The sequence below is a fragment of the Suillus fuscotomentosus genome (assembly GCF_016647785.1).
Source record: "Suillus fuscotomentosus strain FC203 chromosome Unknown F5891scaffold_12, whole genome shotgun sequence".
Taxonomy (NCBI): Eukaryota; Fungi; Basidiomycota; class Agaricomycetes; order Boletales; family Suillaceae; genus Suillus; species Suillus fuscotomentosus.
In genome coordinates this window covers 755,746-783,511 of record NW_024539524.1, presented here as the reverse complement: position 1 = coordinate 783,511, position 27,766 = coordinate 755,746, and the positions used below count along the sequence as shown (strand labels likewise).

Sequence of the window (27,766 nt, the reverse complement as noted above, 5' to 3'; positions counted from 1 at the left end):
CTCACCATGGCCTCCAGACGAGCTCTGCCATCTGTAACATCTCCAAAATCCCACCGGCCTTCAATGTATGCGAGCTTATAGTTTGGATCAAGAACTTAAATTATATTAGATAAGAACGAGTTTTAGAAATTGATAGTACTCACCAAGACAAATAAAATAAATGTCTGATTGACTTGTTTTCTTGAAGTATTTGTCGACATTCTTGAGTCCAGCCTTAATTGCATCAGCAATTGGAAGATATTGTGGGTCAACTGCCATGGATCTCCATCGATCAGCAAGGCACTCTAGCGTAGGGATCGTTTTCCATGGTCGGATGTTTTGCTGATGAGAATGATTGCTGAGCTGTGGCTGGTTCCTTGAGGACTCGGTGAATAAGCCTGAGGTGTCTCCAATCGCTTCGATCGAGCTTGAAGTTGTTGTAAGTCTTGTTGCAAAGAGTTGGCACTTCATGGCTTTTGTCGGCAAGGTTGGTGAAATGGTTTATGGCCTATTTAGTTAAAATCAGGCCACTTTTAAACATTGTAAGAAAAAAAAACTCACTTGACGCAAGATCAACATGTGGTCCAGGCATTTATATAGCGACGCCCAGCGAGTCTGGATCCATTGCAAGAGCTCAAGTTTTCCTCTTTGCAAGCCTTGCAGAAAAATGCTTGAGCTTGAGGGACTTTCGTATCTGAGGATATCGATCAGCAAAAGAATAGTCTAAAAAATATAGCATGTACCTGCTCAATGAGGGCAAGAGCTTTGCCAAGTGAATTGCCGGTATCGAATAAGGTGTCGTCATCGTCATTGTTGTTACTGACGTCCATGGAAGAAAACTGTTTATTTAAGGTGTCGAGGTCAGCGTTGTTGCCATTATCAAGTGCTTGTCGAATTTTTTTCATGAGAGCAGCTTGAGGTGTGGGGGCGATGGCGTCAACAAAGTGGTGTGCTGCAAGATTAAGTATATGTTCTTGGCACCTGATGCGTGCTGCATCAGGTGCCCACCGCGTACCCTCAGGATTGATTTCTTGTCCAACTGCTTTCATGGTGGTATCATTATTGGTGGCATTGTCAGAGGTCATCCATCCGACCTACAACACACTGATTAGATTCAGCGCAGCAAAGTAGTAGACTAAACTTTACCTTATTTTGTAGTTCATATTTGTCAATGGTATCAACAATCAAGCGAGCCGTATTCTGACCACTATGATTGCCCTGGATGTGCGCAAAACTGAGTTGCTCGTGGTGTAACTCCCATTGCTGGGGTTTGTCATCCGGGCTCCAGATATAGTGGCCTGTGATGGAGAAGAAAGGGTCACCGATGATTGATGTCCATGAATCAAAGGTCATCAAGACTTGACTGTCTACCTTTGCAAGATGCTCACAAATGATGTTGACCACCTGCACTGTGCGGGCCTTAACAGTCTCCATAAGTTTGTGCGGTGTGGCACATCACTTTCAGCAAGGGCAGGGCGGACATAATGAAGCAAGTTGCAGAAGGCTGGTTTGTCGACGGGTTGCAACACCTCGTCCTCGGTCACAATCAACTCCATAATATACTCCAGAAGCCCTGCCTTGGTAAACATGGGCGCTTTCGGGGCAAGGCTGCCATCAAGGGTGGATTGCCTTGAACTATCTATGAATCAGTACAACACACTACAATATGGCAAATGTAACTCACAGGGATTGAACCTCACCAGTTGGAACCGCTCGAGGGTGCATGGTGATGTTTGTGGCTTCGCAGCATGACTTGTAAAGTTGAAAATGGCCTTTATTACTGATAGATATATAATTAGTGATCATTCAAGAGAAAGAAGATGTGAACATACCGACAAATGTGTGTGCATAGCGTAGAGATACCTCCGCGAAATGTGTACTTGCTTTCAAGTTCACCGGCATCCCTGCAAGGTTTGCAGACCCAATGTTTGTCGTCGCAAGTGAAGATTGTTTGAATATCAGCGCTGTGCTCACTCTTTGATAAAGCGGCTCAGATGGTGGTGTCTTGAAGATCCTTGGGTTCATCCTCAGGTTCGTCCTCAGGTGCTGGTACATCTTTGTCCTCGGCCTCATCTGATTGACCAGCACTGTGGTCAGTATCAATATCCGTGTCATTGTCAGATAATGGAGCAGAGAGCTGTAACACAACCTTCTTCCTAACTAATTGCTCAGTTGCACTAGATAATGCGCGCTTGCGGCTTGTTGAAGAACAAGTGTTGTCGGAATCACGAAGGTGCGCAGAAGGTTTAGAGGTGTGAATGGAGCATCGAGCACCTGCAGTAAGTGGCACTGGTTTGTGTCCAGTCTGCAGTAGCACAGAGAAGGCATCTGTGGGTGGCTGGGCAGAGGAGGATGGAGTGGGAATGGGGATGGCATCATCAAGATCGTTGTAAAAAATGATGTCTTTGGCGTCCTTTAGAGACCCATCTGGGTTGAGGGCACACTGTGCTTCAGGTTCAGACATTGTACCAGTAGTCAAAATATATCACTCACCTTGCTCCCTTTATATGTGAATACCCAATCTCCTACTAATTCATAGTATGCATTGAAGGATCCTAAGAAATATAATATGTCAATCAGTTTATTGCGCTTGATTTGATGGAAAAGTCATACCTTGAGCTTGATTGAACAGGTAGGTGTTATCGGACAGCAGGGTGTGCGGGATGCGAACCTCCGGACAGGATAAGTCAAAAAAAGTCTTGAGAATGCCAAAGGTCAAAGTGACCATGGCGAATCTTGAGGATCGAGAAGTCAAAATAACCATAAGCGTGTGATTGAGCCTTGAAGGCATTGCAAGGAAGATTCGGTTCGGAGTTCAGAACAGTTCAGGAAGGTCCAAACCTATAGATGAACCGCACAGGAGTTAGCAGACCACGAACCTCATTCCAGTTTGGTCCGTGCAAAATGCTGGACCATGGACCAAACCATGGTTCGGAACTGGACCATGGCAGCACTCTCTCCACCTAAGAGGTGCTGACACACAAGTGCAACTAGACATCAAGTAGTGATTCTACGAACTGGTAAGGACTATACATGCGGTGGACCGGCTACTTATATATACGTGTGGCTACTGCGCACAGACCATGCAACCCAAACGGGCAGGCAGACGATAAGACTATCCTAAGTAGGTAAGCGGTAACAATTCAAACTCCAACAAAGCATCATTTGTATAAGGACAGAGATTGTTTTCACATAGTTTTTGTCCTGTTTGACAAAGTATATAGATTGTAGCATTACAATCATTAACATTCAGTGGTGTGACATATTTCAATGGATGATTTATTGTGAACACAACTGCTCAATGTTTTCTATAGGATCTTCACAGCTGTATTCTATAGACATTAGAGAACACTGGCTAAAATCACAGAATATTTTTGTGCAGTGCGTAGCTTGCGATATGATGATCAGTGAATTTTGAAACCCAATACCCATTTTGAAAAACCCCGTCGGTGATAGTATGCTGAATTGTTCGACTGGCATGTTGTTGTTTCATATTATTATTGCCTTTGAAACTTAGCTGGCCAAGTCCGGTTCCCACGCATCAAAGTATACATGGATTCGTATCATGGGAAGTCGGGAATTACGTTTACCGGTCACCAGCGTTTACGACTATGGCCTTGCCATGAGGTGCCGCAGAGAGAAGTTGGTGGCGGATCATTAGCGAGCAGCTGACCTTGTAGTTGCCAGTACTAACCCTGGCGTTTGCAGACAACTCGTGCTCGAGGACACGTCGGGTCAACTGTATGAGTTGAAGAATTTCAACTTGCGAGTCATCGCACCGCGTCATTTGTGGCGCGGGAAAGTGTTCGGATAAGGCAACTTTAGAATTTGGAAATTTTGTACTTAGTACGGGACCCGGGCATTGCATTGGCAAACAAGGGACCCACGGAGGTAGGATCAAATATAGGCCCGCGCAAATCCCCGACGCTTGAAGGTGCTACTACTATACCGTGAAGTTCATTGGGTGTTTTAACATCGAGTGTCCTAACTTAACTTCAACCTGCCGTATATATGAAATCGATAAGAAAAATTAGGGTCACCTCACGACCGAAGCTCTATTCGCCTCGCTGTTCACGAGCGCATCTGTCCAGCCTAAGCTAGGGCACTTACGTTACTCATACTACCCAGTCAGTTCTCTGGTTAGTACTTCACTGTCGCAGTCAGGCTAAATAGGGGACCTCCTCGCTTGCCCCTCGCCGATTCATTACTGTAAACGCGATCCAGATGTCTGAAAAGGAATGCATCTCACTCGTGCCTCTGCATTCCAGTGAAAACTCCTCATCTCGTACGAACTGTGAGTGGCATCGTTGAACTGATGTTTCAGTGACCTCGCTGACAGCCAGCAAGACTTTCGAAAAAACCTTGGCTCGCTCGTTGCCACACCCCCCTTGTTCAACCAGTCTCAATTTGACATTGTTCTCCGGCGACAGTATTCTCGTCAAGAAGGAAAGCCAAAATTTACGGCTGTTCCCTCGAGATTTTTGAATCTCACCAATGATTTCGAGTTTGCTGGCTGGGGTTCTATCTCTCATCTCACCCTCGTACCAGAAGATATACATCAGGCTGACGTTGAACTGACCTCATTCCGAGAACAGCAGGTTCTTGGGCAATTTACAGCCAGCGCGCTTGCGGCCAATGACATACTTGGCGGTGTATTTTACACTCTCCCAAGCGTCGTCGCTCTCGCGGGTGTCTAGTGAGCTAATTTCGCAATCAATATACATTTGAACACGCTCAACTACTTCCAGTTCTCCTATTTCGCTATTTGTGGCAGCTTTAACTTTATTTCTTTGGCGTCCCGTCATGGAAGAAATGGCTTCTGCTCTTCCCATTAGTGGCGCTCCCTACACCTACCTGTATGTTGTCTTTGTTTCTGAATAGAAATATTTATGACCATTTACCACCAGGCTCAATGTATCTACAAAATCTGTAGCTCTTTTTGGGGCGGCGCTCCTTCTCTTGGATTTTTCAGCCACAGCAGTAGTTTCAGCTGCAACTGCGACATCATATCTTGCAGGCGAAGTCTCGCTACCATTTCCAGTCTATGTCGGTGCTGCCTTTGTTTTCGTGTTATTTACTGTCGTCAGCCTTTCGGGCTTGAGAGAAAGTGCTCGCGTAGCAACTGGTGTGCTGGTAATGCACGTGAGTTCTGATGTTTCTTACTGTCTACCTACTTTTGATCATATGTCGGAGCAAGGTTGTGGTAATGATCATGCTTATCGTAGCTTCTGTCATTGCTTGGGGCAGAGGTGGGATGGGTCAGTTCAGATCCAACTGGTCGTTGGGGCACGTCGGATTGTCTCCAGCAGCTATAGCCCGACAGGCGTTCAATGGCGTATGTATAGGGATGCTAGGGTTGACTGGATTTGAATGTAAGTGTTTCCACTCGCAACCTTACAGTGTAATGTAATACAGCTTAGGCGCACCCTCATATACGTCAAAAATGAAGCAGAACTGTTATCCCAAGGTTCTGCGCAACCTGCATTTATCTGCACTTGTCCTCACTAGCGGGGTGATGCTCCTTGTTATGGCATTATTGCCTCTCGACGTGGTCGAGAGTGGCAACAATATCCTTAGTTTGTTGGCTCAAAAGGTGTGTACGCTTGCAATTTTCGATGACTACGCGTGATGCTGAAGGACCAGGTTGCAGGACGGTGGTTACGAATAATGGTCGTAGTTGACGCTGTTGTTGTACTTTGTGCGGGTGTGCTTACAGGTTCGTGAACCAGAATTACGCCTCGTGATTCATACTCATGTCGTATTTCAGGAATCTTGAGCGCTTGCGAGCTCCTTGTCAAGCTATCATGTGATCTCATTCTTCCTCGCGTATTTCTTGCTACGGTTCCAGCGACAGGCGCCCCTTATGTCGCAGTTATTTCCTTCATTGCATTCAGTGCATTGATATATGCAAGCACGGGCGCAAACCTGATTGTGATATCCCAGATGTATGTGCTCAAATTCAGTACTAGTATCAACATTCTGACATTGGACAGGTTTGCGATGGTGTGGTTGGCTGTTATGGCGCTCTTCCCAGTCTCCCTCTTACTCCTCCGTTTCTCACGACCTCGACTTCCGCGTGCATCCCAATGTTCGCTGTTTGTCGTCGCTGGTGCTATCAGTGTCACTGTGACCGTAGCGGCAGGCAACGTGGCCATAGATCCTACCATAGCAGGGTAAGGCCCCTACACCTTGTTGCGATATTTCGCTAAATCACTGCTTTAGATGGTTTGCTCTGTACCTCATCATCCTTCTCGTCTTGTTCTACACGTCGCAAAATAAGGTGACTATATTGCGATGGGTATACTGGGCATATGACCAGCTTCCCTGGCTACATAGGCGGCAGTTTACCAAGGGATGGGGTGACGGTTTGATCCGGCATATGAGAAAACTGCGTAGGCAGGAGGTTTGTTTGCTTGTTAAAACCGATGAGGTACGCGCACCAAAGTAGAAGATTAAGATTACTAAAATTGTTTCTGAAGATCAACAACTTGTTCAACATGATCCTTTACGTCCGGCGTAACGAAGAAACATCACATTTGAAGATAGTGCACTTTCATAGCGGAGACATACCTTCGGAGATGGAGGCCAATGCGAGAAGCAAGTATATTGTGCTACATTTCTGTCTGTGATCCTGACAGTGATTTTTTTTAGTTCTGGACGAAGCATTTCCTGAGATTACTGTTGATCTGGTGCGCGAACAATGGTCTTGCTTAGCGCTTAACGTCTGACTTCTGGTAGATGTTTGTCGAGGGTCAATTTGATCCAAAAAATCTGGCTGCCCTAGCGCACCATTTGAAGATTCCACGGTCCCTCATGTTCATGAGTAGCCCAGGTCCAAATTTTCGGTATTCCGTGGCAGAGCTTGGAACGCGCATTATTTCGATCTAGCATCATACAGATCGCATTAACATGAAACTCGGTGTTGCGATAGGACGCCGTCCTTGGATAACAAGCACTTTTTTTGATACTTGTAAATCGTCTGCTGTACAGTAGGGGTAGTTGTCTTTGATATGGACAACAGTATGGATATATTTGTGAACAGTGTATAGAGATATATTGACAAGTCATTTATGATATCTGTGGAGCTTGTTATGATGGTTGCGACTCGTTAAGGTGAGTCACATGTTATCGACGTACCCGCAAATTACGGTCGGGGCCAAAAAGCTGAATACCGCTTTGAAGTTTGCACAACATAGTTGTAACCAATAGGTTCTCGGCTGTCATCAAACACAAATGGGGAAATTGAATATTGGGTATTGAGGGGGGGAGTAAAGTCTCGGACAGAACTGGAGACGTCGCATTTACCAATAAGCTAGCTCACCGCTAGGCCCCGAGGAAGCATGATTGAGATTGGCAGCGATGTCTATATAAATACGGAGATATCACCGCACTAGGGTTGTTTGATGCAAGCTTTACCCACAGAGTCCACGTAGAATAGCCCCAGAGGGGCTAGTCTGAGTTCCCTGGCAGAGCACCCGCTGTCAACGATGGCCCTGACGCATTGAACAGCGAGTTCAAACCCGGCATGTTCGTGGAAACCGTCCTTCCGAGTCAAATAGGCCCTTGCGTATGGTGGGCTGGCCCAATGCCTCAAGAAGAACCGGTCCAGCGCGGCAAGTAGAAGACTGTGACGTTTCCTGAGCGATGTTGCCACTGGCCTTCTTGGTGCCTGCCAGCAGCGAGAGCCTTCAATGCCCGTTCATAATGGATATACCTGGGGAGCTAAGAAGTCTGGCCTGGGCGTTAACAGCGACTTCGTACAGACTCGGAGTTGTGGATGATATCATGGTCTATTGCAGTGTTATGAAGAAGTTATGTCAAGAAGCGGTACATATTGACCGGGTCATCATTTTTCATGGACTGTCTCCTTGAGGGTCTTGTCGCCGCCGCTTGTCGAAGACTCATGAGTCATCATCGTTCTAGCCAACTTGAACGTTTGTCGTTTGCTTCCAATGGTTGTCGTGACGTATTTGGCTTCGACGATCAGACCTGACAAGTGACAAACAACCGTGATACTGCTAACACTCTAGCTTTCATCATAGTCATGTCGTTCGTGGCTGGCTCCCTCGCTGGAGCACTTGTGATGGGTGGTGTACGTATTGTCCCAAAAACTTAGGTTTCGTCTAACCGTTCCATTACTTTAGATTTACCATGGGTTTTCAAACTTGGTGCAAACCAGGTGAGCAACCATATGTTGCAGGAATTCAAAACAAATCTGTTCATCGTTCATATCACAGGACTGCCCAGCATCGTGCCGAGTTCGTCCATATCCCAGCTTTTTGCCTCTATGACGCCAACTAAACATGTTACACAGTATCCATGTCCTCTCGGAGCGTATCGCTAACGCCTCGACTACAATTCCCTCTCCTCCACCTGCATCCACGCATATAACGCATCATCCGCTAACATCACTCATTCAGTCCAAGTGGAACGAAGAGGTTGCTGGTTTATTCGGAACCGCCTGGCGGTGGGAGCAGCGTGCAGTGGAATTGGGAAAGAAAGTTCTGTATGGTGGCGACTCATGATACCAACTCCCACCAGGCTAGGCATTAGACTAATAATCGATGAAAATTTCGACGCCAGCAATTATATTCCGGCGACATGGGTCCTGCACTCCATTACTTTGCATCCCCAATGAAACCTCCTTCCTTCCAAGCGTACACACTTCAATTCTATCAGAATCTACGTAAATTATCATCTTCCATAACCTTGGTAATATTGCTGAGTGTCATGACCTTGTGAAGGTGGGGGAGGCCGAGACATGTTCTGGTACTGTGAACCCTGCTGGATTGGCTGTGTCTGAGGAGGATATTGCCGCCATGACTGTGGCGGAGGTGGAGCTTGCTGGACATATGTCTGTGGAATTTGTGGATTCGCAGCGTACTGCGGTCGTGATGGAGGTGGTGGTAAGGAAAAAGGAGACTGCCTTTGTGGCGAAGCCGAATGCGTTTGCTGCCGTGGAACTGGAGGGGCGGCGCGTGGAGTAGAAAACTGAGACCCAAACGCCCCCAAACTTGCATATGGATCACTTGGCGTGTTTGACGATACTGGATTTGTGTACGCTGGGCGTGCAGGCTGTTGTGGAGGTGGCGGGAGATTTGAATATGCATTGATTGACTGGGGTGGAGGAGGGAATGTGGAGTACGGCGCCTGTGGCGGTTTTGGTGGAGGAGATACTGGATTCTGGCTTCCTTGCAGATTCATAGATGCGAAGGATGAGTCCAGAGATGGGGCAGAGCGCCGCGGCGGCGGTGGTAAGGGAGGCTTTTCAGCAGGTGTCTGGGGTACCGCAAGTCGTTGCTGGATATCCGCTTGCCCAACAAGTCTGTCGCGTTCCGATCGACGGTCGGTGATAAAGGACTTAACGCTAACAGTAAGTGTAGCACTCAGGTCAGTAAGTTGCTGGTAGAACTGCAGTCCTTTCCTGAGCCAAATTTCAGATATGATGAATGGGGAAAAGAATACACATACGTCAACCCATCCCTGACCTCCATATATCCATCTCTCGCATTCGAGAACCTGCGTACGGTGTCCTTCTTCCGCCGCTCACGCTCATCCCACTTCTTTGCGCCAGGTCCGCGCCCAGCAAGGTCTCGTAGGTTCTTCCACAGTCCCTGGATCTCCTTCAACACGACTTGCTGATTGTGCACAGTGATTCCAAGACGTTGTTGGTATGTCCGGAACTTCTCGAGTTCTGCGGCGAACAACGATTGCTCAGCACCAGGGTTACGGCGATTCAAAAGCAGCAGGTGCGAGACGTCATCAGCTTGGATCTATGTGGGAATAATATCAGTTGAATCCAAATAATATTATTGTGTACATTACCTTGTCTTTTAGTTCTTTGAGTACTTCACCTCGCTCATAAGCAATTTTCTTCAACCGTCCCAGTCGCTCCTCGATTTCAGTAGTATACTGTCTGATTCTGATTCGCTCCTTTTCATCGTGCGCCTCGGCACCGATGTCAAGATCTAGCAGACTTTCTAAAGGGGCATCACGTTGGGCGCTAGCGCGGAAGACATCCTCGACGTCAGGTGATAGTAACAGTCGAATGTCAGATTTGACCGATTCCCAGAGCATCGATACCTGTTGGTCGGATACGGCAGCAGCGTCTAAAGCGCCCAGATGAGATTTTAAGTCTTGCCGAATAGACTTGGTAAAAGATGCAGATGGCTCTTGTGTCCACAGGTGGTCGTACTTGACCCGCATCGTCTCGCACTCTCTTGATTCGACATCAAGGTCCCGCGAAATATTGTCCAGCTCTGTTTTGACAGTCTCCTTGAGACGAGCCATCTGTTGCAAAAGTATGTCGATACCCTCCCTGTCCTCCATGACGTTGATATCCTCTCGCCAACGGCGTACATCCAAGGGAATCTCTTCCTCCCCGCCTAAGCTACCCTCAGCCATCGCCTTGAACCTGGCAAGTCCTGCCTGCACTCCCATCGCTTCCAGTGCACTGCGCACCTCGACCTCGGCGCTTTCTGCGTTCTCAACCTCTTTACGCACAAGCTTTGCCTTCTCCTCAGAGTACACGCTGGCGCTCTCGTGCACGCTCAACGGAACTAACTTGACAAAGATATCCGCGCCTATAACATTCTGTACATCTGGTGCGCGATACACCTCTTGGATGGAAATAGGCGTAGCGACAACCGCTTTTTCGATAGCAGGCAGTGCATCGGCAGATGGAAGGACAGCATTGTAGATGAGGTCATTATCGCGCTGCGCTTCTGTCTTGCGGTCTGTGCTCAGCTGAAGCTGTACCTTTGTACGTTCGGAGATGGAAGGCCCAGCATCTGCGGGAAGCGTAGGTGATACGTGGGCAAATAAAGCAGAAAATGATGCAGCAGAGCGATTAGCCTCTTTTGCGAGAGATTCAGCGAGGGTGAACCGTACAAGGGCCTCGCCGTAGGCCCCCGCTTTATTGTCAACTAGACCGCGATAGTATTGTGCGATAGAGCCAAAGTGTTTAGACTTTATCTGTGTAAAATGTCAATATTAATCTCGTGTTTCAATATATGGAAATACCTGGATGAGAGTGATCCAGTTGCGGTCGAATATGCCCTTACCCATAAAATCTTTCACCTCCTCGCTCAGGGAGGTGTACATAGAAGCAGACTGGGAGGCAATCTTGGCTATCAACGCAGGTGCTTTCTTCTCGTCGATGCATTTTTCCAAAAATACTTCTGTAGCCTGCGCCATAATGACACCCACCAGAAACTTGATCACCTCCCGGCTGAGGTCAGTCGAGGGTGCATGCAAGAAATTCTCGTTAATATATGTGAGCATGCCTGCGCATGTCTTGAAGTAGTAAAAGGCTAGTTTGAGCCCCTCTGGATCGGACCTGTTCTGAGAAGCGGCAATGGCGGAATGCGTAGCTGCGATCTGGAATAGAACAGAGGCTTTCTCATACGCAATAGCTGTCTGCATAGTCAGCTTGTTCGTGAAAGCATCATTCCACGGGAAGTTGACTCGTATCTCTGGGAAGCGAATCTCTAGGATCTCGAGTTGCCCAAAGTACTTGTAGAGCAGATCACGACCTGGGAAGTAAAGTTGTGAATGCCCTAAGATCGTGATTGCTTGAGCGACGAACCTGTCATATCGCTGCCTGCTCCCTTTACAGCGTCTTGCCTGCAGCGTTGCAGCGCTTGGCACTCCTGTGTGTAATTGTCTGGGTTCTCCCCGAAAGACTTGGCAATGAGATTGCGTATGGGAGCTGTCCAATCGACGTCCCCCGTCGTCTTCTTGGGGATCGCTATCATGGGCGACTGGTGCGCCATGTCTGAGAATTAATATACCTTGGAGTTTTCCTAGATGTACACTCAGGACCTGCAGAGTCCAGACAAGGGCGGATCGTGTCCCAGTAGGCTATGATTCCATGAACTGCGCATATGGCTCGCTCCGAATTCATAGATTGTCGACCCCCACGAGAGGGGTTATGTCTTTGCCGTTTGCGTCCGCTGTGGCAAAGAGCTCGGGACCGTCATCTCATACCAAAGCCAAACCAAAGCCATGTCTGAAAAAGCGTCATCAAGTGAAAACATTGTTAGCCAGAAGGTGTGTTTTGATAGTCAAACACAATGTTCGAAGCTAATGGTCTTTCCAGTATGACAGGTGTCGTATGTGCTTTTATTGTTCTGAGTTGGAAGAGTCGACTGACTGCGTCCGCAAGTGGCCGATCTCTTGGTGAAGGCGTGAGTCTTGCTTTTTATTTGTAGTTGGAAGGAATATCTGAAAATTGTGCAGCGGTGTAGGCTTCAGCGTTGGAGTCGTTGCATCCGTCATTGCTTTCCGAAGTTTGTGTCTTGTTCTATTTTCTCCACATATTCTAACCCGACACGTTACAGGACGAACATGGCCTATTGCTCTTTCAACAGGCTTCGGTATAGGCGCAGCATACGCAGACTGCGATCGCTCATTCAACCCCGCACGTGTCTCGGGAACACGCATAATATCCCAGACAGACGAGAACAAATGATCTCGTTTGACATATCACTCGATAGTATTGCGGAGAGCACTGCACAGAGCCAACGATATGATCGTGAGCCTCGAGGACTTGGCATTATTTTACATAGAGCGCCTTCGCACACCCTTCCACCTTCTATAGTTCACAACGCAAATGTTCATTCTCCTTTTGACCAGCGTTCACTCCCAGCATGAGAGCTTTCGGGCAGTAATTCATTGGTTGTAGAAAGAGGTTGGGGTGCCTCCCTAGGCAGTGTTCTTTGAGGTTTTCCGAGCACGAGGCGCTCGTAGAGTACGTCTGCGGGCAAATTCAGGTAATGTGAGTGACCAGAATGAAGTTTAAAACATCGAAGAATGACGAACATGCCGTTGCTGCCATGATGGGAACCGTGACGATGATGGTGCGGAGCCTGCGAGCTTGAGGAGGCAGCTTCTGTGTCATTGTGTACCTTTCTAGATTGCAGTACTTAGTACCGATTCATGGTAGTTGTGAAGCTTGTCCAGAAGGAGATGTTATCCCCGAAAAGGCTTATACGTCACGTTACTGTGAGTCTTTATACCAAATATAAAAATTCAAATTCAAAATTCAAACAATCTGCGTGATATCCATTCAAAGTTAAACCCAGAATTACCAGTCCGACGTCAATCAACAGCTCGCCTCATATGGGCTCTAATCAAGGGTCTACACCCTCAATATACTTCAAACTGTAGGCCCCCTACAGAGTATCTGAACGATAATAAACTCACTGCATTTTTGGGACCACTCACACCGCGACATAATCTTACCGCGGGTCGCGGCTTCGTCGTCCAGCCCTGTTGATACTAGTACCGCCTCCCTGCACTCTACGGATCCCCCGTATAGGCCATTTCCGCATACTTACGTGTTTCTATAAGGCACGTTTTATGACGAGCCGAATCTCTGGGTCCGACACTAGCACAGGGACGGCGGCGCCTCCTTATCTTTTCAATATCAATGTGCGACAAACAACTGGCTTCCAATGTAAATACCATCTTTTCAAGCTTGCACATAAAACTTTCCATGAGGACTTATTTGTAGATTTTGAAGGAGCTACGCACGCCAAAGGTATAGTTGTCGTGGTTGACGGCTATCGATGAAATATTCATTCCGCGCATGTGTATTCGGAACACGGCCTGTCAGCCTGAGAGTCTTTTTCTGGCGATTATGCTGATTGCAGTGCTTTTATATGAACATGTAACGAAATCCTTACATATATATCGCAGTTGAGTTGTCTTTGGATAATGCCCGCTTTCTTAGACGCCATCTTAACCATGCCTGCTGGTAAAATCTTGGTGAACGTTTCACAGGGCATTGCGACGATAACCTTGAATGAACCTCGCCATCTGAATGCGCTAACACTAGAAGGTTTGTGGTGTGCTTGAGCAAACTACGTTGACCGAGTAACCATCGACTTTCAGACTATGACGCATTTGCCAACTCTTTACGGGCCATCGATAAAAGAGAAGATGTAGTGGCAACTGTATGGCAAGGCAAGCAAATTTTTCAGGAGTTTCTTACACCAACCGTTTATCTTTGCATAGCGAATGGGAAGTGGTTCTGTGCGTAAGTCCACAGAGCAAGCGTTTCGTTACTTCTAGTGCTTATTGTTTCGGAAAGTGGTTCGGACCTGACGCAAACGGTGGCAACGACAGGCAGGGTCCGTGACGTTCCGAACACTCTGACTCAATACTCGATGAGGGATTACCTCATCCATGAGGTAGTGGCTGCTAACACGGATTGCACACACGCTGTACGTTGTAATCCTTACTTTTCCATAGTGTCGCCGACCGATTATTCCTATCATGAAAGATCTATAGTCACAGCAAAATTCTTGTTGCAGCACTGAATGGGCCGGTGATAGGTATGCAACTTCATTGATGTCCTGCAACCGGGTTAAGTGGTGATCTCGAGGTTAGGTTTAACAGCTGGTACGTTCACTATAAATTCTATGCGCGCCATCTCCAATCAGTCTTCGTAGCTTTCCTTGGTAACTTTGATTTCATATATGCCGTGCCAGAGGCCTGGTTGAATGTTGGCATGTCATTGCTGGGTATGCGCGTTTGATTGTTTCCTTCAATACACGCTGGAGACTCCCACCCTCCCAGGCATTGCAACGGAAGGAGGGGCTAGTGTTTCATTTGTCAACCGCAGTAAGCGAATTCATTGCTATATGACCTTTTCTCATGATATTGTCAAGTGGGAATCGCCAAGGCAAACGAGGTTCTTATTCTTAACAAGAAGATTAGTGCATTAGAGATGCTTGAATGCGGATTTGTCAAGTACGTGTTCCCACATCCGACCTTTCCTCCCCCATCCTGATAATGATTTAGCAAGATTTTTCCATCGAAATCAACAGAAGAATTCCACTCTACGGTTCACCAACACCTCAAGAAGGAACTCGATGGTTTAGTTCCCGCCTCTATCTTCGCCATCAAAACTCTCATCAAAGCTGGTTTGAACGAGAAAAATGACTTCCACGCCGTGAATCTGCGAGAAAGTTATGCTCAAGCGGAGAGATTTAGTAGTGGAATACCTGCTGAGCGCTTCAGCAAGATTGCCAAGAAGGAAATCAAGCATAAATTGTGATCTATGCATGTATGTTTGCCCCTATCTTGTGAGGCATGTTACCAACCAGCGCACCTGACTGACCAGTGACCAGGTGTATACCTGGCTATTCTAGTCGTCTACCCCCTTCCAACAAGAATGTGGTGATTTGCACGCAAGAAGATGTAATATATTTGCATGATTTTTTTTTTTGCAGCGATTGTGATTCTCGCCCTCGAGACTGTCATGACCAGCAGCCACCTGAGTGGGTCTGCTACTAAGCGCGTAGACGAGAAGGCCTTTCTTGGATTCTGGAGCACGTTAACCATTGCGGTGTTTACACACATCTGCATGGCGAGTCACGGCTTGAGAAGCATAGAACCTGAGGGAAATGATTCTCAAAGCTATCAAGTCAACATTTGTTCGTATCTTCGTGTTCTATATCAAGCTTCAAGTGCGTATTTGCGATTAGTCTTATTGTGTGGGGCATCAGCGCTTCAGCACTCCGATCAGAATACAGCTGTGATGGCACTTTCAATCTTTCTAACAACTATTATTGGTCACCAATGGCTCGCATGCGGGCGCGGCACTGGCAGCATCACCATTCGTTGTTGAAACGTTGATGGGTCATTAAAATGTCGTGTCTCCTGATTCATAGAACCAACCTTCTCATCCCGGTCAGGCGTAACCCTGGCCGGAATCAAAGGGCTCAACCAGGTTCATGTCATCAATGTGATGATTCTCTTCTTAAACATCAGTATTGCCAATAGTCGCATCCTGGACACTCTACGGTTCCGCGATGGTCTACTATAGAACGAAAGGCGCCGCATGTATTCGAAATGAAATAAAGATGTCCCCTGGGTGTCTCTGTCCCCCCTTCAGTTTAATCTATTTAATTTTATTCAATATTGCCAATATTGTCCACGAGGAGATCTCCGGGGTCCTCGTCGAATTGTGTCTCCAGAAGTCCCTGGACAGTGACCCTCTCTCGTAGACATCGCATTCATTCTGCGCTTTTATACGTGAAGTACCATGGCTTATGTCGCTGTCGACGCAGACGATGTGAGTAGCATATACTACTACAAGATTTCTCACCGTGTTAATGGTCCATAGCGACTAGAAGAAGGACCAGAGGGTCTCGAGTTCAAATGTGAGCACGTTTGTCTCGAAGTGCGTAAACAGACATTCAACCCAAGCAGCTTTCCTTGGAACAGACGCGAGAGCAGAGCAACGAACACAGTCTGGGGCTTCAAACCTTGACCGAGGTACGTCGAAAATTCTGCCGCATCTTCTCCCCTGACGCGTATCCAGGATATCTTACAGATCACACTACGCACAAAGGCTCATCTGGGTTCTGGACAGTCGATTACTATCAACCATACTTTGACGTTGATACCTCGACTGTCTTGAAGCGATGCTATACGACGCTCCTCCCCACTTCACCTTCCTACTTGACAATTCTTACACCCAGCGCTGACCTATACGGCCCCTTCTGGATCCCAACCACGCTTATACTGGCGTTATTTCTGTCTTCGTCCCTTGCAGCAAGCATCTCGTCCTACCTTTCTGACCCAGGAGCTGCGTATGAATATGACTTTGGCCTACTTAGTCTTGCAGCAACGATCGTGTATATATACACGTTTGCAGTACCTGTTCTCCTGTGGCTCGCGCTACGCTACTTTGGCGTTGGTGAATGGGGCGTAGCGGAAGCACTTGGTGTTTGGGGTTATTCGTTATTCGTTTGGATACCGGTTTCGGTAAGGACACAATTTAGGTGCACCGTTTTTGAGTAACCGTTGTCTTGCAGATACTATGTGTCATACCCATCTCTATTTTGCGTTGGGTTCTGGTGGGACTCGCGTTCTGCTTGTCAGGATACTTCTTGGTAGCGAACGTGTACCCAATATTGGCGATGGTATGGTCATATCCCTCGCCTGATTTAGATTGTTGACAACTCCCTTAGGCCGATGCAAAAGCCACTCGTTTACTGATAATTGTGGTTGGCGTACTGCATGCAGTGTTAGCGTTGACATTCAAGGTATTGTTCTTCAGCTACTACGTTGTGCACGATATTGGGCCTGGAGCAGACCCCATACGGAGATTTATATAAAGTGCAGCTGCGCTGGTCTTTGATTAGTTTCGTTGCAATGCATAATCTTTTTCACGAATATCATGAAATGATAGAGCGGGCTACATCGCAACGACCATCACCATCCGGTATTTGATATATTCAAAGCCAATGCTAGCTCTGCTACACGTCAATGAAAGGTTACATACACCAGACGTCATACGAAGGAGTTGTTCGCTGGGTCAATCTCAGAAGTAAAGAGATTGTCAAACTTGCCCCATACACATGCGAGTACTAGCAGCGAATTTTGACGACTTCACCTCAAACGACGGATGTCTCCGAGTAAGAGTTTGAGTATCCAGGGCATCAACATACATCATCCAATATACAGGAGCATATACTAGCAGCAAGTCATGAACGCAACGTAATGTCGTCAGTGGTGAGATGTGGGGAATAATGATGACATGATCCAACGTCTTTTGGAAGATCCTAAACTGAAGCAGTGCGATGACGTGCTGCTGCTTCCTGCGCTGCTTCCGCCCAATCCCTCTCGCGCACACCGAATTCAACTGCCAGTACGGTCTTGTTGAAGTGTGTGAAAGTCAGTCCATAGGGTTCGCGAACGCGTGACTCCCAGCCTTCTGGAATACGCTCGTGAAGAACAATGCTGCGCAGGTCCTCTACACGGCCTCCAAATATTGTGAGCAGTGTTGACGAACTGTTGCAAAACGTTGAGCGTGCTTGTAAACGAATGACGTAATGACACATACTTGGCGCTACCGAAGACCTTGTGGAAGAAGCTGAGCGAGAACTCGCTGTTTGTTGCACGCGCTACTGCGCGACGCTTGCCGAGAATGCTCGAGAGGTCTTTGGTGGTAAGGACATCGTTGCCATACTGGTCCTTGCCGGTATTTGCCGCAAGTAACTCTTCGATGAAGGGTATGTGTTTCGTCGATTGGTTTGGTTCAAGGGCAGTGTCAAGACCTGAAGACAATTTATTCAATATGCAAGAGCCAGTCAAGTATTGGAGATTACTCACGGAAAAGAGATGCGTCATGTTCGATACCGTTGTGCAGGTCAAGTTCCTCCAAATCAAAGGTATCATTACTGTAGCTTTTCTTGAGTATACGAGCTGCGAAATGAGGCACATAAGAGCAGAAAGAGGGACCGAAGTTGTAGGTTGTCCGGATCTGGTGGTTAAGTTCGACAAATGAGATGTTACGGCCGCTGCGTGGGATGATGCCTGTGTTTCAATGTAAGAGATCTATGAGTCTTATTGTGTGGGGAATCAAGACTAACCGTGATTGGCCATCGCATTGAGTGCTGGGCATGAGCAACGGGAGTCACCTTCCTGAGCAGGCTTAAACTCGGGCCAGTACCCTCCATAACCTGGGTGGCCCTCGGGCGTGACGTGCCCGATGCGGCGCTTCCTCCTCACGAGATTGGAGAGTGTAAGGAGCACATCCCAAGACATGACTCCGGCATCGAAGAAAAAGTTAGACACGCTGGAGAAGATACCCATTTTGCTGCAAGGACGTGGATCTCGGGTTGAGGGACTTGTTCACTGGCATGGCGCCCAAGCATCATGATGGCTTTATAGGATGGTCTGAGAAGGTTACGTATGACTGCCAGTGAAAGCTAGTAGGCGGTGCCTCAAGGTGAACTCTTCCGACCCGGAGGATCATAGAGGGTAATATTAATGGAACATGTGGTTTGAGGGTTACTCAGACTGATATAGGCGGGCCTCGAGGTTCGTGATGGAAGAAATCAAAACGCCTAATAGGCCTCAACAACGGGCCGCATCTGGCAGTTGTTTACCGTGTCAACCCTGACCAACGGATTTCAATATTAATTATTTAAATAATTTCTACGGGACGGGTATTCGGCCGCCGATTTGCAACCATCCATGGCGAATCGGCTCCTGACAATTGCCCTTCCGATATTAATTTCGGCTCCACAAAGCTCCCGAAAACCTGTAACACGTTTTGAATTTTAAGACCTCGAGAACCTTGACCACAACTTTCTGGCACTCATCAGCAAAAGGCCTTGAAATTTCGCTTGTCAAAAAGAAGTTTGATGCTTACGGTGAGCTTACGACCTGGTGATCGGAGCAACGTGATTGGTGGAACAGATTTTTCTGTAGTTACACTGTAAATATCTCGATGCTGAACTACTAGTCTAGGGTTTGTGCTATTCACAAACCCTAGACTTGGGCCACTCATAATTAGCTGCTAGTGACGCTCATAAAGCTTCGCAGAGATTAATGCACGAATTCAAAACTATATGTGCTGCTATTGTGAGCTACTGATACTATGCGAACTCCGTACTCAATGTGTGATAACTGTCCTTATCCGCAAAATTGTTCAGAAAAAAGCGGTCATAACTTTCCAAACAAATGGCTGAAGAAATCTTTTCGTCCACCTTTTGGCCATATTCTGGGATCAACTCGACAGTGTGTGTTACACTTGTCAATGGAACCACACCACCACATCTGTGTTTGCCGTGTTGGTCTTCCACATATGAGCGTTCTACTGTCCACATCGCGAGTTCAGGCCGGTCATTGGGACTGGCGACAAAGTCGTAGTACTGAATATAGAGCAGCGGATGGGATAGATATGATGGCAAAACTAGGTCAGAAGCACGTGGAAGAGTCGGTTGAAAAATAAGTCGAACTTGTGCGATATGACTTACTGAACATAATCTCGTTAGTGCTGGAACATAAAAACAAAAATGACATACTGGTTTGGCCATCGTCGCCTGTGACGTCGACGAGGACATTATCACAGTTTCCGAGGGGAAATCCGCTATCTGGTGGATACGCCTGGATCACTCTGCTGGGCATGATCAGCTGTGGCCGGAAGGCCGAATGAAGCTGTAATCGAAATTTTTTCCATGCATGAAAGCGTCCATATTTGTGGTCCCAGCGGGTATGCTCGCCGGTGGAAAGAGAAAAACATTTGATGAACTGAGAGAGTGCATGATCAAAATCAATGAGCGAATATATGGTATGAATGTCGGTGGGCGACAAAGATTTGAAATCTGGTGTCGACGTCAGATGGAAGGCAGTGAGTGCATCTCCGGAAAGAATGCCCTTGAGGAAATGGTTACGAACTGGCCGAGGTCCGTGAACAGAGTGCGATTCATCAGGGAGAACACGAGAAACCCAGGAGAGCGCTGGATTGACGGTTGTCACCGCCTCATCCTCAGTGCATATCACATTGACAAGTGATGCATGATGAGAACGGAACAGTGCGTACAAATTAAACAGCTCTATTGACTCCTGGCAGTTGAGAATCCGTACAGACTGTTCCACGAAGTCGTTGACTCGTCGATTTGTTCGTACAAAGAGATCCTTGCAGTGAGTAATGAGCAAGCGCTCCGTCATATCCGCCGAAAACTGCATCAAAGTGCCCAGTCTCTCGACTGTGCCTCTGAAGCTTTGGAGCAACTCGAGTTTAGGAATAAAGAAATCTTCCTTAACACCTTTCTTCCCCCTCCGAGCCTGGGCCTCGATGACAGCGTGCTTGAATGTATGAAAGTCTGAAAGGGACTGCATCATTGACGACAAGGTTTCTGCAGAATGAATCGGATTTTGGGCAAGATAAATGAAGTCAACGAGGGCACGGATTGCGCGAATGAAGTTAGGTGGAGCAACACCTGCAATCGAAGCAACAATGGTGCGTTGAATATCTCGATGCTCACGACCTGTCATCTGGTTGACGTGCGTGATACCTTTGGTGAAGTGGCGTGTTCCCACCCGCTTATGCTGATTCATGTAGCGAGCATCGAGTTCGGATTTTCCTACTACCTCCTTGATCCAGGTGAGCGGATGGTCAGCAAAAAATTTGATGCAGGTGTGCAAGATCTCGCCAGCGAGAAAGACAGACGGACATGCGTAGATCCAGTCACGCCAATATGGCATGTGGACTCCAGATAGATGGACAGCTTTGGCTGCCTTCTGGAATTTGTCGAGATCCCAAACATCAATTGTTTGGGAGATCTCACAGATAAGTTGTAGCGTGTGTTGCCCAGTACGAGGAGGGTAGAGAACCCCATCACCAAAATTTTCTTGTGACGCCATTGTTAAAGGAGATGCACTTTTACTAACCGCAGCGATCATGCAAGCCTCTGGCAGGTCACATACGTGAGCGACGAGTGGCGTATAGACATAACGAATAAATCTGGAAGGATCAGGCATAAAGCAGCCTGTCTTGGCTGCCTGTTTAAGGTTGGCGCAGACAAGGTCAACGCACTTATGCCACAGCCGCGCCTGAAGAATGGTTTGATAATCGGGATGCACGCGAAACTTAGCGACGGGCATGTAAGCGATACAGCGCCAAGCTCGGAGTGTGGCCTTGGAGCGAACTTCTGAATCAAGGTTACCGATGGTGATGAAGATGGGGTGCATCTCGAGTCCCCCAGTGGTCCTCGTCACGGGAGTTTTGTCGGACCCTAAAATGATCGGTACTTGTGTAGCACCTAATGGGAGACAGTCCTACACGGAATCAATCTTTGAGTAGTCGACTAAGCAGGGCAAACTTACCTGAATTTTCCATGCTAAATCAGCGCTCATATAATCTCCATACTCGCGCTGATTCCCAACATGAACTACGTGGGGCTGAAAGGTAATATTATTGGTGAAAACTGGGTCACTGAAAAGTTGTTTGACGACTTCCAGAGCATCGCGCCAAATGAGCTGAATGGGATGGACAGTCTTGTAGCCTGTAAACTCTAGTTTTGAAACTTTCCACTCTGCAAGACAGGGTAGTGCGTCCATCCAATCTAGAAGTTGATCTTTTGAGGTGAAAGATGGTTTTGGGCGAGTGCTAAACTGTGAAAGAGTCAGACTTGTCGAATAGTGCTTAGAGTCTCCTACCCATTTCAACTTCAAGAACTTGTCAATTTGAGTCTGATTCAGGTTTTGAATCAAGAAACTAGCTAATTCCCACTCCCCCTCGTCATGGAAAGGATAATAAGTGTTTATCTCCCGCCGATAATTATATTGATCGTCCTGCAACCTGTCATATAGGTTTTTACCGATACCAAAGACGTATCCAGAGCGAGGATGACAATGGCCAGTGGTATTAGATGGCGGACCTCGCAACCCAGGGGGAACGGCTGATTGTTGTGAACGTGCTTTGTGCGGCCAGCAGGTAGACTGTGAATTGAGATGCAGAACGACTGCTTCGATCGAAGGGAACTCCCTATTGCAATTGGGACACAGCCTGGTAAAGGTATGCATACTAAAGCTAAAGTCAAAGCAACTTAATGGATAATACGCACATTTACTTGGGCAATGGGTCAGCGTTGGAGTCTAGTCTTTCAAACTCCGCTGTGTTGCTTGCTGACATTGCCAGTGTATTCACAGGGTATTGGTGTATTCACTGTACTATTATCAGCCTGCATTGAAGGCTAGAGAGACACTGTCTTGCCGACATTGATATTTGTTCATGTCACCCTCACTTCCACCTTCATCTCCGACTCGACCCAGCAGTCCCGGCAACTGCCTCCCTCCATCAAGCAGTCCCCCATCCTCTCCTCTATCGGGATCTTCTTCAGCTCCTGGGTCGCCTCTTTTTGATTCTTTCCATCTCTCAGAGAGTTCTCCTGATACCAGACATTCTGACCTATGTGCTTCCCTCAAAGGTATCTCCTCAGCGGAGAAGACACCTCCGCCCGTGACTCCGGCTTCTGCTACTGAGGGATCAAACAGCTTATTTTATAATCCACCCGCATCTCCAGATCTTTCTCGCAGTGCTCGACGTCAGTTTATACGTGACAGAATGAGCAGGAAGTTTGTACCATACCCCCCGGACCCAGCTCCACTCGAGGTTCGTTTTGCAGCGCGTCTTATGGGGCGGGAACGCAGACCTTATGTATCCAGCGAATCTCTTCTCAAGGTATTATTATTCTATCCAGTTCCATCCAAACAACTCATTTATATTTTATAAAGCATGCTGGATACTTAGAGAATGGCCTTGCGCAAATGCATCCTTCAACTCTGTACAAAGGATACCAGGCACAGCTTGCAGCTCGTGAGACTGCGCGTCAGCGCATGCTGGCGACTGCGTGGGAAATCGAGGAAACTGAACGCTTCATCATATTCCTCAATGCCATACATGCCGACAATGAAGACCGGCTCAAACTCACAGACGACCAGTTACACGCCTTTAGGAACCTCTTTTCTGAGCGTGACTGCGTAGATGCCGATGATGACCGAGACTATCTTCAAGCGGTCTATGAAGATGAATGCGAAATTCTTAAGATTGTCGCATCCCAAGCTGAGCATGTGGCAAAGGTCTTAGGCTCACGTGTCAGCAAGGCTTTCCAACATGGGGTTGGAGCATCCAGATCGTCTTCGTTGCAACCTGGGTTTGTTGGTGATGACAGTGTCGATAAGGCATCTGTAGAATCCGGGGCCGATGGTTCCGGATCCCCCACTGCCGGCGGGGTTCCTGATGACGACGACAACCCTATATATCTGGGAACCCCTGATAACCTTGGAATTCATCCCAAAGCGTCTTGCGTGGCCACCGCAATGTGACTTCTTATCGTGGTAAGTCGATTCATGTGTCTGATTATTACTCCACACTGATTGATTGATAAGGAATGTTGTAATACACGCGACACCCTTTCATCATAGCCTTCTTCCAGACCGTGTTAGTTTGTCATATGCACACCGTTTTTTACCTCCTCGCCCCTTCTTTCCCCGCTTCTTTGACCTCACGGTCACAAGTACATCAAGTCACAAGCTGTATAGTTTGTTTGCATTCGCGTATCTCCGTTTGTATTAGAATTGTAATTGATATGCCCTTTGCCCTCCCCCAAGTGATTCTACCTTGATGAGTACCCAACGTCGTGCGCCGCGCAAAGGTAAAACCACAATTCCAAAACCTCCTCGAGGATCTGGTCTCAACCCTTCCCATGCGCCTGCGGACACGCAGATCAATATTCCCGACGAACAACCGCGGCCTCCGGAAATGTCTAACTTCGATCCACATCAGCGACAGCACGCCTTTGGTACATATAATCAGTGAGTCTTCCCATCTCTTTTGTCGCGGACTCAGACTCAAAATAACAATAGGCCGAGTCCCGGCTACTCAAATCCTGGAGATAGTAGCTCAGGTGCCGGGTACACCAACTCGCTCTTAGGCGCCGGGTACACCAACTCGCTCTCTAATGCCGGGTACACCAACTCGCTCTCTAACGCTGGGTACACCAACTCTCTCTCTAGCGCCGGGTACACCAACTCTCTCTCTAGCGCCGGCTACACCAACTCTCTCTCTAGTGCCGGCTACACTAACTCTCTCTCTAGCGCCGGCTACACCAACTCTCTCTCTGCTGCCGGCTATAGCGCCCAGTCCTCCTCCCAGTCCTTGTCTGGCGCTCAATCCCCAAGGGCTGGTCCCTCAAACATCAACTACAATGTTCCATCACTCGCGTCACGTACGTATTGTTTCTTTTCATTGTAAATCATTTTCTAACAAACACACCATGTTCAGCACCGAGCTCCCACCTTATCGGGCCCATACCTCATTGGTTGGGCGGTGATGCCGACGCCGCACGCGCACTGACACACAATCCCATACTGGACGAAATACCGGTATCCAACGTGATACATGTGAGTACTTAATGTTATATATCTTACTACACGTTTTAATGATAACAGACTTTGGGTCCGGTGCGCTCTATCGAAAGACGCCGACGCTCCCGACGTATGCCCTCAACGCCGTCGTTGGCGCCTTATTCGGCGCCCCCATGCCCGACGCGTACCCCAAATCCCAGCCCGCCTCCATCCCCAACGCGCACTCCAAATCCTGGCCCGTCCTCGGCTACAACGTCGAGTGACGTTGTCATCCAGGTCAAGGTCAGTGCGGCGGACCGCGAGCAAGTCTACAGCCGCTCGCGAGACCTTATCAAGGGCACCATCTTCACGCCTGATGCAATCGCATCAAAATCTGAGGACCAGAGTCGCCTCGTCAGGGATATGATCAAAGCATCAGCGCCTTCCATTCCGAGCCTTCGCGGTAAGTTCAATGAAGACTCTTTTAGCTTATACTGAATGAATAGTAGGGCTAAATCGATGGCCATCGACGCCGAAAGATGTGCCGACGATTTGGCGGGGAGTGGTCCTAGTGCGTTCGACGATGATGACGATTGCGCGACAAAACATGGTGATGGCATACGACCTGCTCCCCGAACACGATTCCAACATCCCGCCAGATCAATTTCGTGTCGATCGAGTAGCTAGTCTTGTGCGAGACAAGGCCTATATGCACAAACATTCATTTTCTCAAGTATGTTTATTTTTTGTTTCGAAATCAAGATCTAACTAAGGCTTAGGACGGGACGGTGATCATTCACAACAAATGCCAGAATAAATTCATATTCACCCTGCTCATCAAACTCATCTGGCTCTCGAATCACGGACTTCACGCGCTACTCGGCAACCACCAATCACCTCGTGAGGCACTGCATCATGCGTACTGCCTTGCATGTTCAATAACGGAGCATGCATTATTGGAACAAGGCCAACTAATATTCACGAAGCAGAAGTTCTCGCCGACTGAGAACAAGACGATATTCGATAGCGTTAATTTTTTTCTAAATTCTCTCAGTGAGGAGGAGAAGGCAAGTCTTGATAGATGGAAAGACCATCTGATTGTTTGTGGGAGGTCGCAACAGGGGTCTACTGCCATTCTTTCCGATTTCGACTTGACTATTGAAACGTAGAATTTGGACTATAGTTCGCAGTTTTAGCATAGTTCATAGTTTTTGTGTTAGATTCCCACAAATTTCGTGATTCTACCTACAATAAATTATTAAAATGCATACCGGAGTGCTTCAAACAGTCAGATATTAGTATTACGAACGCCAAACGTATACCGGAGTACTTAAAACAGTCATTACGGATGCCTGACCTGACTATACCATATCCGAGAAGTTTCAGACATGTTTTAAACTCGGTTCGAACACGGACCCTCTCTTAGATGCTTGTCAATATTTGGTCACGTGAACAGCAACGACGATTCGTCTATGCACGCGAAGGTCGCCATCCTCAACTCGGGTTGTTCATTGCCTATCTGCTTGTCCAGAATACCCGGTACATCCGCGCTCATCTCACTCCCATATCAAATTTCATCAGTGCAGTACATCACACTCGTCCATTACTTCGCTGCCCTCGGCCTTCTCCGGTGATTGACGCTTTTGGTGCCCACCCTGGTCACCATCATCCTTCAACGTTCAACTCCGCCAAAGCCCGCCGCCAAACTCCTCACTCTACGTTATACCCCCGACAACACCAGTGACCAGTCATCCTGTCACTGAGTTGTTCGACATCGATGCGTCTCCTGCCCTGACCTTATACACGAGCCGAAATACCTTAACAAGCGGTGTTGAGGGTCTGCCTGTACATTTCGACGTAGATCACACAAGCCCCTGAACGCTCATCAGTGGCAAAGACCCTAAAGTTAAACGTTAAACGTTTAGGCCCCGCCCTCGCACGTACCTGTTCTGTATTCTACCACGTTCGCATCACTCTTTTCAAGCATATGGCCAAGCTAGCTGCTCCGCATGCCCCCAACCCCCTCCGCGCATCTACAGCCTACGGACATCAGCATGGCTGTGTGCCTGCTGTTCGATGTTTTGCCTCTCGAGGCTTGCTAGCAGCCTAGTCTGACTGTCACAATCCGACAGGCACTAGGGTTTGAGGGCACCTCTAAAATGGCCGGTCTGGGCCAAATTTAATCTCTAGGGTATGACACGGTAAGGCTTGCCCGGGTTATACCCGCACCCGTCCTGTGGGTACTGAAGTTTCCAGAGACCTACCCGTACTCACCCGGGTCAGAGCATCACGGGTGCGGTCCACTGGTAGGTGGTACGGATCACCCACGGGTGACCAAGTGTATAGTGCGCGGCTGCTACTAAAAGGACTAGTGAGTACACGAGTACACATGGTTTTCGTCTTTGTTGTAACGAAGATATCTTGGCGGTTATTACCAGGCAGGCAGCGGATAAAGAACTGGCAGGCACAAAGCAAAATGGGCAGTGGGCTGCGGTGGGTGCATTGGCGGGATTGATTGGCTTCAAAACATCCAGCGGAGTTAAAACTTTGCTCGGAGTGCCGTTGGTTGCTGTCGTGTCCCAGTTTAACCAGATCTCTATCAGCAGGGTTTGAAATGCTAAGTAAGATGGTTTCTGAACAATAGCTATAGAGCTGATCCTTTTTAGAATACTAATGAGCCGATAAGATATACGGCCAAATCGGTTCTTTCGATTGACAGCTGCGACCTAGTACTTCAAGTTGATCAACAGTCAGCTTGGCCACTATTACACGCTTGTCGTTATCTGGTATGACATTTGCATGATGTCACGGTAAATCATCACTAACACATGAACTTTGTCGATACGCAAAGGCTAGATAAGGCGAAATTCACTGCTTGCGTTTAAGTATGGGGGGCCTGAGTGGAGTTTGGAGCGTGTCCATCAAAGCCCAAGGCACAGGTTTTTATGATATTTGACAGCGGTGACGTTCACACAGCCATGAAGCGGCCAGTCCGCAGTCCCAGACTTTCCCAGAATCAAAGATCTAACCTCGATGTTTCTGCTTTCCGGATGGCCTATAAACGCTGCTGGCTAGCGCTAGGGAAACACCAACCTCCCCGCCCCAATAGTCACTAAAGGGTTGAACAACCAAT

The 27,766-nt window shown here is 47.7% G+C and overlaps 10 protein-coding genes across 10 annotated transcripts; 6 read left to right on the top strand and 4 right to left on the bottom strand.

Moving 5' to 3' along the window:
• Positions 1 to 2,173: 2,173 nt before the first annotated feature.
• On the bottom strand, positions 2,174 to 2,422 carry F5891DRAFT_906654 (uncharacterized protein; the record flags this gene model as incomplete). Its single annotated transcript, XM_041373554.1, has 1 exon — positions 2,174 to 2,422. A coding segment is annotated over one exon (249 nt), but the record flags the coding sequence as incomplete, so codon positions are not given.
• Positions 2,423 to 3,915: 1,493 nt separating this feature from the next.
• F5891DRAFT_83246 (amino acid permease-domain-containing protein) lies at positions 3,916 to 7,245 on the top strand. Its single transcript, XM_041373234.1, has 14 exons — positions 3,916 to 4,106; positions 4,204 to 4,273; positions 4,327 to 4,675; positions 4,728 to 4,835; positions 4,887 to 5,121; positions 5,177 to 5,351; positions 5,400 to 5,572; positions 5,623 to 5,695; positions 5,747 to 5,924; positions 5,973 to 6,152; positions 6,202 to 6,409; positions 6,459 to 6,576; positions 6,631 to 6,668; positions 6,718 to 7,245. Exons 2-14 carry the CDS (start codon positions 4,204 to 4,206, stop codon positions 6,865 to 6,867), a joined length of 2,055 nt encoding a protein of 684 aa, XP_041229280.1. The 5' UTR covers positions 3,916 to 4,106; the 3' UTR covers positions 6,868 to 7,245.
• Positions 7,246 to 8,023: 778 nt separating this feature from the next.
• F5891DRAFT_1127130 (uncharacterized protein) lies at positions 8,024 to 8,504 on the top strand (the record flags this gene model as incomplete). The annotated part of the gene is made up of 4 exons (XM_041364153.1): positions 8,024 to 8,071; positions 8,124 to 8,158; positions 8,217 to 8,237; positions 8,294 to 8,504. The coding sequence occupies 4 exons, from the start codon at positions 8,024 to 8,026 to the stop codon at positions 8,502 to 8,504; spliced, it is 315 nt and encodes a 104-aa protein (XP_041229279.1).
• Positions 8,505 to 8,673: 169 nt separating this feature from the next.
• F5891DRAFT_947016 (BRO1-like domain-containing protein) lies at positions 8,674 to 11,753 on the bottom strand (the record flags this gene model as incomplete). Its single annotated transcript, XM_041374711.1, has 5 exons — positions 8,674 to 9,403; positions 9,451 to 9,752; positions 9,805 to 10,953; positions 11,002 to 11,513; positions 11,567 to 11,753. The coding sequence occupies 5 exons, from the start codon at positions 11,751 to 11,753 to the stop codon at positions 8,674 to 8,676; spliced, it is 2,880 nt and encodes a 959-aa protein (XP_041229278.1).
• A 206-nt stretch (positions 11,754 to 11,959) lies between these two features.
• On the top strand, positions 11,960 to 12,951 carry F5891DRAFT_1017931 (uncharacterized protein). The gene is made up of 5 exons (XM_041361019.1): positions 11,960 to 12,030; positions 12,080 to 12,092; positions 12,146 to 12,167; positions 12,220 to 12,269; positions 12,321 to 12,951. The coding sequence occupies exons 1-5, from the start codon at positions 11,986 to 11,988 to the stop codon at positions 12,449 to 12,451; spliced, it is 261 nt and encodes an 86-aa protein (XP_041229277.1). The 5' UTR covers positions 11,960 to 11,985; the 3' UTR covers positions 12,452 to 12,951.
• Positions 12,952 to 13,649: 698 nt separating this feature from the next.
• Positions 13,650 to 15,184, top strand: F5891DRAFT_83015 (ClpP crotonase). The gene is made up of 11 exons (XM_041373233.1): positions 13,650 to 13,822; positions 13,876 to 13,947; positions 13,999 to 14,020; positions 14,075 to 14,207; positions 14,267 to 14,318; positions 14,374 to 14,385; positions 14,436 to 14,507; positions 14,563 to 14,607; positions 14,655 to 14,736; positions 14,788 to 15,052; positions 15,110 to 15,184. The coding sequence occupies exons 1-10, from the start codon at positions 13,699 to 13,701 to the stop codon at positions 15,041 to 15,043; spliced, it is 870 nt and encodes a 289-aa protein (XP_041229276.1). The 5' UTR covers positions 13,650 to 13,698; the 3' UTR covers positions 15,044 to 15,052; positions 15,110 to 15,184.
• Positions 15,185 to 15,961: 777 nt separating this feature from the next.
• On the top strand, positions 15,962 to 17,169 carry F5891DRAFT_1017922 (uncharacterized protein). Its single transcript, XM_041361018.1, has 6 exons — positions 15,962 to 16,063; positions 16,115 to 16,151; positions 16,201 to 16,266; positions 16,313 to 16,758; positions 16,809 to 16,916; positions 16,965 to 17,169. The coding sequence occupies exons 1-6, from the start codon at positions 16,034 to 16,036 to the stop codon at positions 17,109 to 17,111; spliced, it is 834 nt and encodes a 277-aa protein (XP_041229275.1). The 5' UTR covers positions 15,962 to 16,033; the 3' UTR covers positions 17,112 to 17,169.
• A 118-nt stretch (positions 17,170 to 17,287) lies between these two features.
• On the bottom strand, positions 17,288 to 18,836 carry F5891DRAFT_1141889 (Chloroperoxidase). The gene is made up of 4 exons (XM_041364916.1): positions 18,369 to 18,836; positions 18,109 to 18,312; positions 17,840 to 18,053; positions 17,288 to 17,787 (listed from the first exon to the last, which is right to left on the bottom strand). Exons 1-4 carry the CDS (start codon positions 18,589 to 18,591, stop codon positions 17,559 to 17,561), a joined length of 870 nt encoding a protein of 289 aa, XP_041229274.1. The 5' UTR covers positions 18,592 to 18,836; the 3' UTR covers positions 17,288 to 17,558.
• Positions 18,837 to 19,379: 543 nt separating this feature from the next.
• F5891DRAFT_946959 (uncharacterized protein) lies at positions 19,380 to 22,311 on the bottom strand (the record flags this gene model as incomplete). Its single annotated transcript, XM_041374705.1, has 5 exons — positions 19,380 to 19,759; positions 19,809 to 21,069; positions 21,178 to 21,564; positions 21,613 to 21,900; positions 21,946 to 22,311. The coding sequence occupies 5 exons, from the start codon at positions 22,309 to 22,311 to the stop codon at positions 19,380 to 19,382; spliced, it is 2,682 nt and encodes an 893-aa protein (XP_041229273.1).
• A 744-nt stretch (positions 22,312 to 23,055) lies between these two features.
• F5891DRAFT_977790 (uncharacterized protein) lies at positions 23,056 to 25,802 on the top strand (the record flags this gene model as incomplete). The annotated part of the gene is made up of 7 exons (XM_041376738.1): positions 23,056 to 23,609; positions 23,899 to 24,102; positions 24,154 to 24,515; positions 24,572 to 24,690; positions 24,739 to 25,096; positions 25,143 to 25,366; positions 25,413 to 25,802. 7 exons carry the CDS (start codon positions 23,056 to 23,058, stop codon positions 25,800 to 25,802), a joined length of 2,211 nt encoding a protein of 736 aa, XP_041229272.1.
• Positions 25,803 to 27,766: the final 1,964 nt, after the last annotated feature.

Excerpts from the sequence above, each read along its gene's own strand:
- F5891DRAFT_1017922 (XM_041361018.1), top strand. The coding sequence starts at position 16,034 with ATGGCTTATGTCGCTGTCGACGCAGACGAT. Across the intron at positions 16,152-16,200 it reads AGAGGGTCTCGAGTTCAAAT|CTTTCCTTGGAACAGACGCG; the intron begins GTGAGCACGTTT and ends CAACCCAAGCAG. Across the intron at positions 16,759-16,808 it reads TCGTTTGGATACCGGTTTCG|ATACTATGTGTCATACCCAT; the intron begins GTAAGGACACAA and ends GTTGTCTTGCAG.
- F5891DRAFT_1141889 (XM_041364916.1), bottom strand. The coding sequence starts at position 18,591 with ATGGGTATCTTCTCCAGCGTGTCTAACTTTTTCTTCGATGCCGGAGTC. Across the intron at positions 18,054-18,108 it reads ACATGACGCATCTCTTTTCC|GTCTTGACACTGCCCTTGAA; the intron begins GTGAGTAATCTC and ends AATTGTCTTCAG. Across the intron at positions 17,788-17,839 it reads AAGGTCTTCGGTAGCGCCAA|TTCGTCAACACTGCTCACAA; the intron begins GTATGTGTCATT and ends GTTTTGCAACAG.
- F5891DRAFT_83015 (XM_041373233.1), top strand. The coding sequence starts at position 13,699 with ATGCCCGCTTTCTTAGACGCCATCTTAACCATGCCTGCTGGTAAAATC. Across the intron at positions 13,948-13,998 it reads AGTGGCAACTGTATGGCAAG|CGAATGGGAAGTGGTTCTGT; the intron begins GCAAGCAAATTT and ends ATCTTTGCATAG. Across the intron at positions 14,508-14,562 it reads TGTTGGCATGTCATTGCTGG|GCATTGCAACGGAAGGAGGG; the intron begins GTATGCGCGTTT and ends CCACCCTCCCAG.
- F5891DRAFT_83246 (XM_041373234.1), top strand. The coding sequence starts at position 4,204 with ATGTCTGAAAAGGAATGCATCTCACTCGTGCCTCTGCATTCCAGTGAA. Across the intron at positions 4,676-4,727 it reads GTCGCTCTCGCGGGTGTCTA|TTCTCCTATTTCGCTATTTG; the intron begins GTGAGCTAATTT and ends AACTACTTCCAG. Across the intron at positions 5,696-5,746 it reads TTGTGCGGGTGTGCTTACAG|GAATCTTGAGCGCTTGCGAG; the intron begins GTTCGTGAACCA and ends GTCGTATTTCAG.
- F5891DRAFT_1017931 (XM_041361019.1), top strand. The coding sequence starts at position 11,986 with ATGTCTGAAAAAGCGTCATCAAGTGAAAACATTGTTAGCCAGAAG. Across the intron at positions 12,168-12,219 it reads GCCGATCTCTTGGTGAAGGC|CGGTGTAGGCTTCAGCGTTG; the intron begins GTGAGTCTTGCT and ends AAAATTGTGCAG. Across the intron at positions 12,270-12,320 it reads ATCCGTCATTGCTTTCCGAA|GACGAACATGGCCTATTGCT; the intron begins GTTTGTGTCTTG and ends GACACGTTACAG.